The following is a 13,642-nucleotide window of genomic DNA, read 5'->3' as shown; positions in this document are numbered from 1 at the left end:
CCCGAATGCGATGTCTATATATACAATTGCTTTTGTATAAATAATGTAGTAACATCATAGTCCTTTCTTTAATTTTTTTTTTAAAAAAAAAAACCATCATAACCCTTTCCCCGAACATATGCTAAAAACAAATTATGTACAAATTTATTTTATAAGAAAAGAAAATGATAGACATGCAATTATGTAATGTCCACTTCAACATCTTATAGCATAGCACGTCTCTAAACAATGTCTCATTGTTGAAAGTTTTCAACTTTATTATCATTTTATATAGCTTTTAATACATTGAATAAAAAAAAAGGAAAAAGTGATTAAAGTAAATCAAAAGTAGTGTTTATAATATATATATATATATTTTTGGTGAAAATATATGATAGCATTCAACTTATGGGATTTACTCAGTAAAAATTGTTCTTTTATTCAAGTTAAGACACAAAATAGATTTTTAGCGTGGTCGAGATTCAAACCAAAATTTCTTATTCAATCACAATTTTTTTATTATTAATTAAGCTAATTAAAACTCATATTTGTGACGTAAATTTAGTAACATTGTCCGCAGGTTAAACCATTAGACAATCTTTTCCTTCTTTTTGTTAAATAACCTTGAATAATTACACAATTCTAAAAGAAATGGATATAAAATTTTACCTATAAACCTGTTATCTTTTATTTGCCTTTTCTCTATATAGGACATCTCATTAAAAGGATGACTGGATGAGTACTCCTTCCATTTATTTTGTTTTTCTTGAAATTAGCTACCTTTTATTTGCTTTTTTTTTGTTGTTGGTCTTTTTGGTAAATTCAATTTATTTGCTTTCTCTCCATATATGACTAAAATTGATAATTTGACCTCAATTTCATTAAATGCTAACATCTCAATTCAATTCAATTCATTCCTCCCTCCTACAAGTTGTAAAATTATCTAACTCATTTTTTTTTTTTTGCTTATTTAATTTATGAAAAAAATTAATGAATACTCTAAATGCATTGATTTAAAAATATTTTAATTTTTTTTATAAAAAATGAAAAAAGTCCTTAATTTTTTTACCATTTTTTATATTTTCTGTAAAAATAGTATAAAAACTTTCTTAATAAATTTTATTAACAAATGTTTTAAGGACACTTATATAATGATCATTAATTTGTTTCCTTATATATACCTCCCGACTTTTAGCTTTTCTACTCACAAGTCACAATTATATTTTTATCTAAATTAATTTTCTTAACCAATATAAAACCCACCAAAATAATAATGGAAAAAAGGACATTTACGTCAATATACCTTAAAAAGGAAGGACTTTACCTTTTTTAACCTTCTTTTTTGGAAAAGAAAAAGAGAAATTTGGGAAAGAGAGAGAGAGAGGGAAGACCTTTACCTACCTCTACTTCTGAAGACAAAGTCTGAAACTGACTCTCTCTAATCGCTCACAGAAACTGATTGAAGCCACCAAAAGCTCTGTTTTTCTCTTTCTCTTTCTCTCTCCTCCTCTTACCTCTTATCTCTCTCTCTCTCTCTCTTTCTCTATCTGGGTTTTTCATTTCCACTCCTAAATTCTCCTATACGAGGTGAGTCAACTCATGTTTAATTTCCTATGTTATCATTGATCACCTGCATGTCTTACTGTCTTTTCTACTAAATAAAGTTCAGATTTTTATGGGTTTTAGTTTATTTTTACTGGGTTTCCTTTGATTTTACTGAATACCCATGATTGTGTATTTAATTTTTTTTGGGTGCCCTTTTAATTTTAGTTCATTTTGTTCAAAATTTACTTTTTTTAATGAATGCCCATGATTGTGGATTGGTTTATTTTATTGTTATTATTTGTTAATTTTGATGTAAGGGCCTACGGGTTCTTTGAGGAATTTAGTGAATAACTATGGCTTTGGATTGGTACAATATTTTCTCTTTTATGATTGGACCTACTTGGTTATTGGATCATTTTATAGTTGCTGTCTATTTCATGTTTGTTCATATATGTTATTGTAAAACTATGCTTTTTTTTTTTTTTTTCTTTTGCCTCGCTTATATTGAATTGTTATCTTTATTATTGAAAAAGTATGTGTTTACTTAAATGTTGACTTGATTGATTTGAAATGATAGTTTTAGTTTTTAAAATGATCACACAATATCTGCTACTGATTTTTTTTTTTCCCTTCCTATAAATTTGTTTGCTATTAGAGCCCATTGCTTTATTGTTCCTCCCTTAAAATTAAAATTTTGTTTCATCCAAACAATAAAAATCAATATATAATATAGCCTGTTTTTGGCTACTGAAGAGAACTTTAAAATAAGTGAAGAGGTCTTATGTTTTGTAGTACTAGTAGGCATACATCAATTTCTTTGCTTAATTTATATTTGTATCTTTTTAATTCAGACTCTGTACATTGAGTATGAGATTTATGATATCATATTCTTTATAGAAACAACTTGTCTTAACAATGGTTGTCTATGTAACTGGTTCATTCAAGGAGAATTTTTGTAAGGCTTGAACCCTTTTGCACTGCTTTATGAAAGCGGTAATATATGGTTTAACATGGTCACTTTTTTTCTGAGACTCTTATAGAAATGAATAAACTAATAATGATTTTGAGATAGGGATTTTGATTACAAGGAGTAGCGGCACCTTGAGAATTTTCTTAAACTCGTGTCTCCTACAGGGATGGCACCTTTGTCTGTTGTCAACCAGAAGATAGTGGTTTTTGTTTTACTTATTTTAAACTTATCTATGCAGTACTTTTCTCAGTTTTCCTAGTACTGTCTTTATTGGTTTGATGTTTTTCCTCAAATGTTCTATAATATGCTTTAGTAATTGTTTCAGACAAGGAAGTTCTGTCTTTTAGTTTCTGTGTTGTTTGTCCCCCTCTCCACCCCCGCCGCCCCCAAAAAAAGCGTTTTAAGTGGAAGTAACATTCTTAAACAACTTGTCTGCATATCTTTCTCTCATTTTTCCTTGTTTTCATCCCACTTACTGTCATATTCTACCATGCAGCTCTCTATGATGGCATGATGTACTACATCGAAGGGCTTGTTCTATTTGGTTTAACCTAAAAACTTGGCTAGGTTTTCCTTGGTACTTCCATCAAGCTTTTGTTCAATTGACAACAGCTATCTAAGGAGAGTGAGCTGCATGCTATCTGCGTGTGCATTTTCAATTGAATAAACTCTTCATGGCCTTTAGTAGTCCTTTTTATGAAAGAGGGTTCCAACCCAATGTATCCAGTACGGAGGATATTCGTTTAAATACCAATTGGGAAGATGTGATTTGCCCTATATGCTTGGATTTCCCTCACAATGGTGTACTTCTCCAATGCTCATCTTATGAGAAAGGATGTCGTCCTTTTGTGTGTGACACAGATCACTTGCACTCAAATTGCTTGGACCGTTTCAAAAGTGCTTATGGTATGTCGTTGCCTTCAACATCTGATGTAACTCCCACAGAAAGCACTGAACCAGTGGTATCTGAAGTCTGTAAACCAAGTTGTCCCTTGTGTAGAGGAGAGGTTACTGGGTGGGTTGTTATCGACAAGGCCCGTCTGTATCTGGATGAGAAGAAGCGTTGTTGTGAGGAGCATCAATGTAAATTTATGGGAACTTACACAGAGCTACAAAAACATGCTCAACTAGAGCATCCTCATGCTCGCCCATCAAAGATTGATCCCGCTCGGCAGCTTGATTGGGAGAATTTCCAGCAGTCCTCAGAGATCATAGATGTTTTGAGCACTATTCATTCAGAAGTCCCACGCGGGGTGGTTTTAGGAGACTATGTAATTGAATATGGGGATGATGAAACTGGAGATGAGTTTGAGGACTTTCCTGGGGATGAGGGGAACTGGTGGACCTCTTGTATCTTGTATCAGGTGTTTGATAACATTAGGAATTCTAGAAACAGAAGAAGGTCAAGAGTTAGTGATACAAGAAGGGGGAATCGACGTATAAGTTACGATACTTCCAATTCTGATGAAGGTTCTGTAACATCTGTAGATTATTCTGAGTATAGGGTAGATGAGACTGATGATGAATTTGTGAGTACAAATGTCCCCTCAAGGGGTAGCTCCAATCATCGCAGGTCAGTAGAGCTTCTTTCATATCTCAATTTTCTTATGAGGTACTTTTTATGTTCATGTCCATTGGATTCCAAGCTTTGATTTACTGGTTGATCTTATCTCTTCTTTAGTCAGATTCCTGTGTGCTTTTGATTTTGTACTTCAAATTCTTTGTGATGTAAATATTCAGTGTTTAAAGTGAACATGATCTAAACCTCACACCAAGAGAGAGGGAGTTCTCCAGCTTTTCTCATCACCTTGTTGTCATTGTTTGGTGTGAAGAGACCTGGAACATTACACTTCTAAACTGACATTTTCAGCTAATTCTATTGTATTTCGTCCCTAGGATTGTGGGGTAAGTGATTTGAACCTGAAGGTGGCTTTGGGTTTATGTCTGGCTTTGGAGTTAGTTATATAGGGTCTGTTTGGATACAACTTATTTTGTTGAAGACTGAAAACACTGTAACAAAATAATTTTTAAATGTGTGAAAAATTACTGTTCACTCTTTTTTTACTGTTCATTCGTGAAACCGGGCCATAATGTATTGGCATAGTTTGTAATGGGTTTTTTTTTTTATTTATTTAATTAATTTTTTTTTAATTGTACTTTTAAAAGGTAGTTTGTAATGGGTAATTTTAACGATTTTCAGTGATAAATACTCTATTCTGAAAAGTATTTTGGTCATTGAACAATGACCTGGATGCATTACTTCTTTAGAACTTACATAACTAATCTGGTCATTACCTCTGCTGCTGTATCCTTGAAATATGATGGCATCTGCAGCTTTATCCTTGAATATGACAATTGTTTGCTACTTTTACTATTTGATAGCTAATGATGGTAATTTAGAATGTATAATTTAATTGAAATAAACTATAATATATACACCCTTTTACAATTTTAAACACTACTAGATGTGGTCAAATTTCGAACAGTTTTTCTTACTGGAGTAGTCTTGAAGAGTGAGGTTAGAGTATGTGTCTATATCGAAATTAGCATGCATATGTTAGTTAATATCCTAGCATTTTCTGGTTTCATTATATTATAGCAAATTTATGTCTATTGCTGTTGTATTCACAGTTCTCGAAGACGCCGTTCCCGCTTCTATGACAATTAGGTATGCACTACCCATGGATTGCCTGCTTTCTCTTTTATGCAGGCTGTAGTTTACTGTACATTGGAAAATCTTTGATGATCCTGTCTTTTGTCTTATAATGTACTCCCTCTGTGCCAAATTTATAGTCCCTCCCAAGAGAATGTGCTATTTAAGTAGTGTGTTAAAAGCATTTCACTGTTTTACTTATCCAATTTTGTCCTACATTTTCTCATTTGTGTGTGTGTGTGTGTGTTGAAGGGTGTTATGGGAATAAGAGCATCTGTTAACGTCTGAATTTTTTTACATGGACAATAACTTTTGAGACACTCTAAAATGGAACTATGCTTTTTTTTTTTTGGGGGGGGGCGGCGGGGCGGAGGGGGGTATGGGATAAGTAAATTTTGGAAGGGCAGGGGGAAAGAGAGATTCGAACTAGTGACCTCTGCTTCATGAAGTGGAAATATAGAACTATTATTTAGGGATGGAGGAAGTAATTATATTTCTTCATCATCATATCCTGGTTTTCATTAAATTTTGACTATGATCCCACTTCCCTGTTTGTAAGGGAGATTTGTATCTTTTTTATTCAAATAACTCATTATTTTTCTTGGACAGCTTAGCAGTTAGCAGTGAAGTTAAAAAATGGAGAGATCCACTGGAAGTGGAAAGCATTGTATGCTTGCTGCAGATCATGTGAAGGTTAAAAACATGCAAAATCTGCATCTGGATCTTATCTTTTTAACAGTTGTAATGAGATGTGCTGATTAGACTTGGATGAACTTGAAAATTCTCGTGTGGTCATGTTATGACCACTTTTGTAACCTAATCATTTCTCTTTTGCTATAAAAACATTTGTTTGTATTCATATAGATGTGGGAGGATGAGTAGAAGTACTATAACTTTGTGAAGGTTTGCTGATGACCTACCATTTTGTCTTACTTCTGTTCTGCTTACCAACTTGTGGCATTGCTACTATTCTTTACTACTGCTGGCTAATAAATATATAAAGTACCAACGCATCGTGTTAGGATGGTTCTTTTATGCATTTGCTTAATGGACAACTTTTCTTTCCTTATTTGTTCTTAATTTGTTTGATACCTATCTGGGCCAACTTGGATGTATTGCTTTAATGCGTACTTTTATATTGTAAGAAAGATTTATTTGGCATGGGAATTTTGGATGAGCATGTGGGCATACACTGACAAATTGACACACCCACAAGTACATAGTATATTCTTCATGTTTTGAGGAAGTTAAATACTCTCAAGCGTGTGTGTGTGACTTAGTGATACTTTGACCACATATTGTTTGGAACCATGCCAGCGATATTCGAGGATATCCTGCAAGCAGGTTTGAGCACTCTTTCCCATGTAATCAATCAGAATGAATTGGCTAGACCCAACAGTTCAATTTCCAATAAAAATCCTGATGCCTGGCCTCTCTGATTCGGTGTTAAAGTCTGTAAGCATGAGCTGCCTTGTTCTCCTGTTATGCGTGCACGCACATCTTGTCTATTTTGATTTTGGAGGGACCAGCTCAATAATAATAAATCTCTAGTCCCAAAATTTTCACGGTTGGCTATGAATGTTTAATAGATTAATTAGAGTTAGTAACGTGTATGTGTTTTTTTGGTCGTTTTATCTTTCTTGAAGTCATAATATGTGCTACTTTCTTAATTAACATGTTCTGTATTTTTAGGGACTAACAAAGGTGGGGATTTATCAAAAAAACTCACAAAGGGGAAGGGAAAAAAAGGATTATCTAGGCCAAAGTCGAAAATACGACATATGAAAAAGTGGGGAGCTAAATGTCGTTTAAAGTTTATAAAAATATTAAAATGATGTAATTTGATGTTGTTAACAATATGTCATTTTCGTAAATCCATGTTTGATGATTCTATCGTATTATTCCATTTATATGCCTGATAAAGACGTTTCCTGTTTTGCTTTCAGCATATTCAACGGGATCTGATGCCTTCTTTGCCAGGATTCCTTGACAACCATTTTGTCAATGTCTTTGTTTTTACACTAGTATGCATGTCATGCCATCAAAGATTTGGAAAATTTTGACACATTTATTACAAATAATTTGACTTCAACTTTATTGGAAATAGAACTAGCTATAAAAGAAACCAAGATTGCAAATAACTTCACCTTTTTTGCCAAAGTCAGCTAAAATTTGAATTGTCCATTGAAAAAAAAAAAAAAAGTTCACATTGGACTAGTTTGCAACTGAGTAAATTGCATGCTAACTACGGTGTTAATCCAAATCTGTCTAGCACTATAGCTTAGCAAAATCATTTTCTTTTTCTTGTTTGATCCAACACTCACTCTCTCTCTCTCTGAGTGGCGTGGAGGTTGCAATATTGTCGACAATGAAGTGGTGGTGCAATCTCTAACAAGTGCAAGGTATCAATCCACCTCTTGTTAGATAGGAATTTCGATCTTAGTGTGTGTTTGGATACCGCTTATTTCACTGAAAATCGAAAATTGATAACAATAAAAAAATAATAAAAAGGTTATTGTTCACGTGCGGGTTACTGTTTATTTGCCTACTTACACTGTTCATGTCCAATGAACAGTGCAAGAGGCGTTGGTCCTTAAAAGAAAAAAAAGAAAAAAAAAGGGCCAAAAAACAGACACATCTGACACAAATGCAAACCAAATGGATACTTAGTATATGTCAGGCCAACGATTTGTGATGGGTTTATTCTCTTCATTTAGCACCGTGGGTGGTTTGGACATAGTTGTGGGTTGAAGTGTGTGTCAGTGAGAGGTGGTGATGGGATCCGAGAGAGAGACATGTGGAAATGAGAGAAGTATGAAGAAAAAAAAACAGTATGAAATAATCGACTAAAATACAAATTACACTTTTAATTTTGTTTATTGAACTGTTATTTTGTTCTTCAAATTTTATTTTTATCATTTTAGTCCTTACAGTAACATAGTTTATGTTTGTTGTTGTGAGAGTGCTTTTTCTCGGGATACTCAGGCCCAAGGATCCCGGACCTGAATGAAAAGAAAGGATTTGGTGGACTGGGCCTTGACTCACCGCAGCTAAATGGCTGTTTAAGAATCAAGTGAATGCAGAGAATGTTCCTGACATCATACAAAAAAGATGACAAACAAGGATATCGAGGAGTGTCAAAATTAACAACGCAAGTTCAGAAGGAAAGATTAAGCAGGATTAGCAAGACAATAAAAGAGAAGTACTGTGGGGATCCTGGGAACAATATTTCATTAAAGCATTATCTATTTGATTACAGCAAGCTTACTAGGACGTGATACAAGGTCCAATCAAGCTCAAAAATTGCAGCCTTGAATGGCTATTTCAGCCTTCAAAACTTGCGAAGTTTGATTCTCGTTGGATCCGAGTATGTGCCATAGTTGCTTTTACAGGATGTCGGGAAGCAGTATTTGTTTTTTCCCTTGGTATTTTCTTTCTGCCTAAACTTTCTGATAATTGTTCTAGAGAATCTCTTCCTTCTATTGTGTTTCTTTCTTTTTTTTCTCGCTGCCCTTCTTCACAACCCATCCTCTCCTTTTATAGTGGAGTTTTCTGGGCGTCTTGGGGAACCGTTGGTTCCCCTGTTTTGGTCTTTTGTGAACAGAGTATGTTCTGTCCTCATCACCTCGGTAAGTCCCCTTTTCCGTTTTCTCTCATTCTTTCCTTCTCTTGGTTCTGATTCCTTCGAAAGTTTTCTGGTTGGCCATCCTCTTTGGGGTGTGCTGAGGTATGCCCTTCTCGGCATCCTCACTTCTGGTGTCTTTTACTTCTCCGTTTCTTTCCTATTTGGGCGGAATCCTGTTCTGCTCTTTTGAAATCGTTTTGTTAACATTCTTCTTCCTTGTTTTGGTTCCCCGACGCCTTTTCTGTCTGTGCCATGAAGGGTCGCTTGCGTCCTTTTGTTTTTTTCTCGTTTTTCTTTCTATCGATCTGTCCTGGTCTTCTTTTTTCTTCGCGCTCATTGATGGTGCCCGAGGATCCTTGCGCCTTATACTTTGCTGTGATGTTCTCTCTTTTTCTTTTTTGGTTGCTTTTCCTTTTCTGGGCTTCGGGATCCTCAGGGCCTTTTGTATAATCCCTTTGGACTTGGTCTTTTTTCTTCTGGGCTTAACTCACTCTTTCTTGGGCTTAGCTTATCTTTTCTTGGGCTTATTTTATTGTGATTTTTTTTAGGCCTCAACAGTTGTTAACGCTAATTCTTTTTAACTTTGTTTATTGAATTGTTATTTTGTTCTTCAAAATTTATTTTTATCATTTTAGTCCTTAAAGTTTATGTTTGTTATCAATGCTAATTCTTCCGTCCCGTCCATAAACTATATAACTATTAAAAGTATTTTTTGATTACTAAAAAATTAATATTAGCATTAAGTTTTTTTTTTTAATTTTAATTTTAATTTTTTAATAAGTTAGATAGTGAGAGAGGGGAACGGAAAGTTCAAACTATAATAAATTATGGGAGAAAAATGCTTATACACCCCATGAACTTTTAACTACTGGCCAAAACACCTCTGAACTTTTTAATCGACCAATTTACTCCTTAAACTATACACAGCTGTCAAATCAATACCTTTGTTAATTTGGTGTTAAAAAACTAACAGTTAACTCATGTAAGAAACATGTGAGATTTAAAATATGAACAAATTATTGTCTAGGTGAAGTCAAATAAAATGAACAATTATGCAAAAGTTTGTCTTTACCTCAAAATCTTTAAAATGAACAATAATATATTATAATTTTTAAAGTTATAAGAAATATATAATATCTAGCAATTCACGTTCAGCAACATATTTCAATAGTTGTATAGCACTAATATCCATTCACATTCAGAGTTACTACTTGCAATCTTCCACAGTAGAAAGTAAGTTGCAGTAAAAAAAGAAAAAGAAAAAGAAAATGTAACAGCACGGAAGAGAGGGGCGACAAAGGGAGATGGGAAGAGATAGATACCAGTTATCACAGTGGACCGAATGGCAGAGCAGTGGATTGGCTTGATGAGGTGGTGCTATGGTGCAGTATACCGTGAGACAGGTTTTTTTTTGTTAAAAAAGAATGGTGATTTAGAATATGTTAAAGGAAGAATTAGGGTTTTGTTAGCATTTGGGAGAGCCATGGGCTGAGGAAATGGGCCAGATTAGGTTTGTTTATCATACCAAATATATTATTTTTGGGTATTTTGTATCAATTTTGCTTGATTGGGTTTAACTTTTATTGGATTAGTTAAAATTTTTGTGCAGCCAATTCTAAAATCTAAATTTTCAAGGGGGCAGTGATAAAATTTTTGTTTAATTTTTGATTTTTTAACTAGTGTTAAAGGAAATTTTAAAAAGCCAGGGCCCTCTTGGCTTCACCACAACCCAAACCCCAAATCTCAAAAACTCGGACGAATTTGCAAAATAACATCATTTTTCAAACAATTTTGTTAGTTAGCATGGTTTCCAAACTATTTAGGAAATTAACATCTCGAGTCTTTTAGACTCGAGTTTATTGTAGAAACTTGGGTCTTAGAGACTTGAGTTCCATGAAAATTATTCCTGTGGAACTTGAGTCTTTAAGACTTGAGTTCCCTAAACCCAAAGAGAAGTAATGAAACTTGGCCAAAATGGGAAATTAATCTTGATTTTCAAACATTATAATAAGTAGACCACGTTTTCAAACTATATTTTTTACTAGCATCTCGAGGCTAAGAGACTCGATTTTGGACAATAAATCAAGTTTTTGAGGGTCGGTTTTCATGTTCTGATCGAGTCTGAGTTGGCATTTTTTTCACGTGGCGTCCACCTGTAAATCGAGTATCTAAGACTCGATTTACATCTATATTACATTTACAATAAAAAGAAAATATTTTGGCCTTTACACCTTCTCACCTTAACAACAAAGAAAATATTATTTTCGTCGACAACAACAACCACAATGACAACAGCAATGATTCCATCGACTTCTTCAAGTTCTTCAGCGACCTCAGTTACTCTGAAAATATGTGTTCATCAGAGAAAAAAAAAAAAAAAAAAACCCAGAAACAGAAACATGGGTCGTGCTGCGGCCTGGGTCTGGTGCGGCTTGGCTCTGCTTGTAGGTCGCACTGCGGGCTCTGCTTGTGGGTCTCTGCGTGGTACTTTGCATTTGTAGGAAGCAGTAGTGCAAAAGCTTTATAAAATTTTAGAACTTATAAATCGAGTCTTTAAGACTCAATTTCCAGATCGTCACCACATGGAAAAAATGCCATATCAGACATGATTAGACCATGGAAATCGAGTCTTTGAGACTCGATTTATAGACCCTAAATCGAGTCTCTTAGACTCGAGATGCTAGTAAAAAATATAGTTTGAAAACGTGGCCTACTAATTATAATGTTTGAAAATTAGGGTTAATTTCCATTTTTCTCCATGAAACTTAAACAAACCCAAAGATTAGAGAAGAAAACGAAGGAACATCAACAAACCCAAAGACCCAGAGAAGAAAAGAAAATGAAGCCTTTGCTGCCACCGTTGGAGCCTTCGTCACCTGGAGCCTTCACCACCTAGGTTCAGTGGCCTTCACCGTCGTGGTTTGATCTTCGTTGTTTGGGTTTGATCTTCATGGTTTCGTGGTTTTTGTGTGTATCTAAACTCTGTTGTTGGAGTTGAACTTGAAATGGGTTTGTTTGTTTCGTTTTGGGTCTCTGGGTTTGCTTGGGTTTGTTGATATCGTTTTTCTCTAGGTCTGTTGAAGTTGAAGTGATTTCATTTCTTTCTAGGTTGAAGTTGAGTTTCGTTTCTCTTTGGGTTGAAGTTGAGTTTCTCTCTTTAGGGAACTTGAGTCTATAAAACTCGAGTTCCACTCTGCCAGTAACTCGACTTTATAAAACTTGAGTTCTACTTTGCCAGCACATAGAACTCAAGTTTCTAAGTCTCGAGTTACTATAGTGAACTCGAGTTTAAAATACTTGAGTTGTTAGTTTCCTAAATAATTTGGAAACACTGCTAACTAACGAAATTGTTTGAAAAGTGATGCTAATTTGCAAATTCCCTCTCAAAAACCCAGTAAAGCTCTACCTACACATCGGTGGGGAAACACCCCAATAGCCAAATGGGTCCTCTTCGATAAACTCACTTCTTACTCTTTCATCAAGCCCTCTCAGATTGAAGAACAAGGCAATGATAATGATAATGATGAGGAAGAAGAAGAGGAGCAAGAAGGTAAAGATTCTTGGGGCTTTGAATGTTTTAGTCCAAGATTAGAGTCAAGTTGATCTAAAGATTCAATTGAAGACTTCTTGTATGAGTTTTTAAATCTCACGTGTCTCTCACGTTAACTGTTAGTTTTTTAACACCAAACTAACAGACGTATTGATTTGGCAACCATGAATAGTTTAAGGATTAAATTGGCCAATAAAAAAATTCAGGGGGTATTTTGGCTAGTAGTTGAAAGTTTAAGGGGTTTATAGACATTTTTTCCTAAATTACAAAGTTTATGAACGGAACTACAAACAATAATAATAAACATAAACTTTAAGCACTTAAATAACAAAAATAAAACTTAAAAGATGAAAAATAACAATTCACCAAATTTAAAGGGAGCACATCACATTTCAGCCAAAATTCGATTTTAATAAAGTTAACGAAAAACAAAAGAGAATTAGATGGGGGTAAATATTTGAAAGTGAGTAACAAACATAGAAAATTAGCTTCTATTGGACCGTAAAAAGGTTCTCGGGCATTATCATAACAGACAGCCTTTAAGAGGCATTAACAAAGATCAGAAGAAAATGTTGAAAATACAAACGCTATTTCATTCAATAGAATTCATGATGGCCAGGTCCATCCAATCCATGTCTGACCAATCCCAGATGCTTACTAGATGTATATCGGACTAGAAAGTATAAATCATTTCTGAGGGAAAAAAAAATACAGCAACTTCATAGGATAATAATAACCTTAATTTCAACAGAATATTAGCTATTATCATATATAACTTCAAAAAGAAAAAGAGCTGGTCTAAAACTAGTATGTGACATTGTTGGGCAGGTTCCGGATGACATTGCTCTTCATCCCAATCTTAGAGCGCATGGCCTCTACTCCTGATCTATTCATTTGCTTCATCACTTTCATTCTCACCATCTGTTCTCTTGACTGCACAGTAGCCAACCCCATGCTCCTATACCTGAAATGAAAAACAATTTCCTCATCATCACATGATTTCATTCTTTTATTGGTTATGTTGCCGAATAAAAGTAATGTCTGTGGTTTTCCCTATAGACATGAGGGCTGACATATGGGGTTTAAAAGCAAACCTTGAGGCCAGTGCTGCAGTAATAGCCATATTGTTCAAAGGTGAAGGACGTGGTTTCTGGCGATAGTAGCGCATATATTCCCGGGAGCCAAGTGTTTTGGTTGATTTTCCTTCATCAGATCTTCTAGTTATAATGAGCTCAGAGCCACCACTCCCAAATTCTACATTGTTGTCCATGTCACCTGCTGCAACCAGCTGTTTGCCCTCTTCATCCACATAACTATAAC

At 34.6% G+C, this 13,642-nt stretch overlaps 2 protein-coding genes across 7 annotated transcripts in view; one reads left to right on the top strand and one right to left on the bottom strand.

The window, feature by feature from the left end:
- Window positions 1-1,336: 1,336 nt before the first annotated feature.
- Window positions 1,337-6,182, top strand: LOC126708562 (uncharacterized). 4 transcript variants are annotated; one of them, XM_050408349.1, is made up of 4 exons: window positions 1,338-1,566; window positions 2,991-4,067; window positions 5,126-5,162; window positions 5,765-6,182. In XM_050408349.1, the coding sequence occupies exons 2-3, from the start codon at window positions 3,169-3,171 to the stop codon at window positions 5,160-5,162; spliced, it is 936 nt and encodes a 311-aa protein (XP_050264306.1). In that variant the 5' UTR covers window positions 1,338-1,566; window positions 2,991-3,168; the 3' UTR covers window positions 5,765-6,182. The 4 variants fall into 4 exon arrangements, with proteins under 4 accessions (XP_050264303.1, XP_050264306.1, XP_050264305.1 ...); XM_050408348.1 differs by having other exon boundaries at window positions 5,762-6,182; XM_050408347.1 differs by having other exon boundaries at window positions 1,339-1,566; window positions 5,757-6,182.
- A 6,710-nt stretch (window positions 6,183-12,892) lies between these two features.
- LOC126708850 (cytoplasmic 60S subunit biogenesis factor REI1 homolog 1) overlaps window positions 12,893-13,642 on the bottom strand; it is a 49,522-nt gene continuing 48,772 nt past the window's right edge. For all 3 annotated transcript variants that reach the window (XM_050408823.1, XM_050408824.1, XM_050408822.1), the window contains 2 exons: window positions 13,417-13,635; window positions 12,893-13,286 (listed from right to left, as the gene is read on the bottom strand). In XM_050408823.1, the coding sequence (XP_050264780.1) occupies window positions 13,127-13,286; window positions 13,417-13,635 (379 nt within the window). In that variant the 3' untranslated portion in view covers window positions 12,893-13,126. The remainder of the gene's footprint in view (window positions 13,287-13,416; window positions 13,636-13,642) is intronic.

This window comes from Quercus robur, chromosome 12 (assembly GCF_932294415.1).
Source record: "Quercus robur chromosome 12, dhQueRobu3.1, whole genome shotgun sequence".
Lineage (NCBI taxonomy): Eukaryota > Viridiplantae > Streptophyta > Magnoliopsida > Fagales > Fagaceae > Quercus > Quercus robur.
Note: the sequence above shows the minus strand (reverse complement) of the source record. Positions and strands in the feature narration are given on the sequence as shown.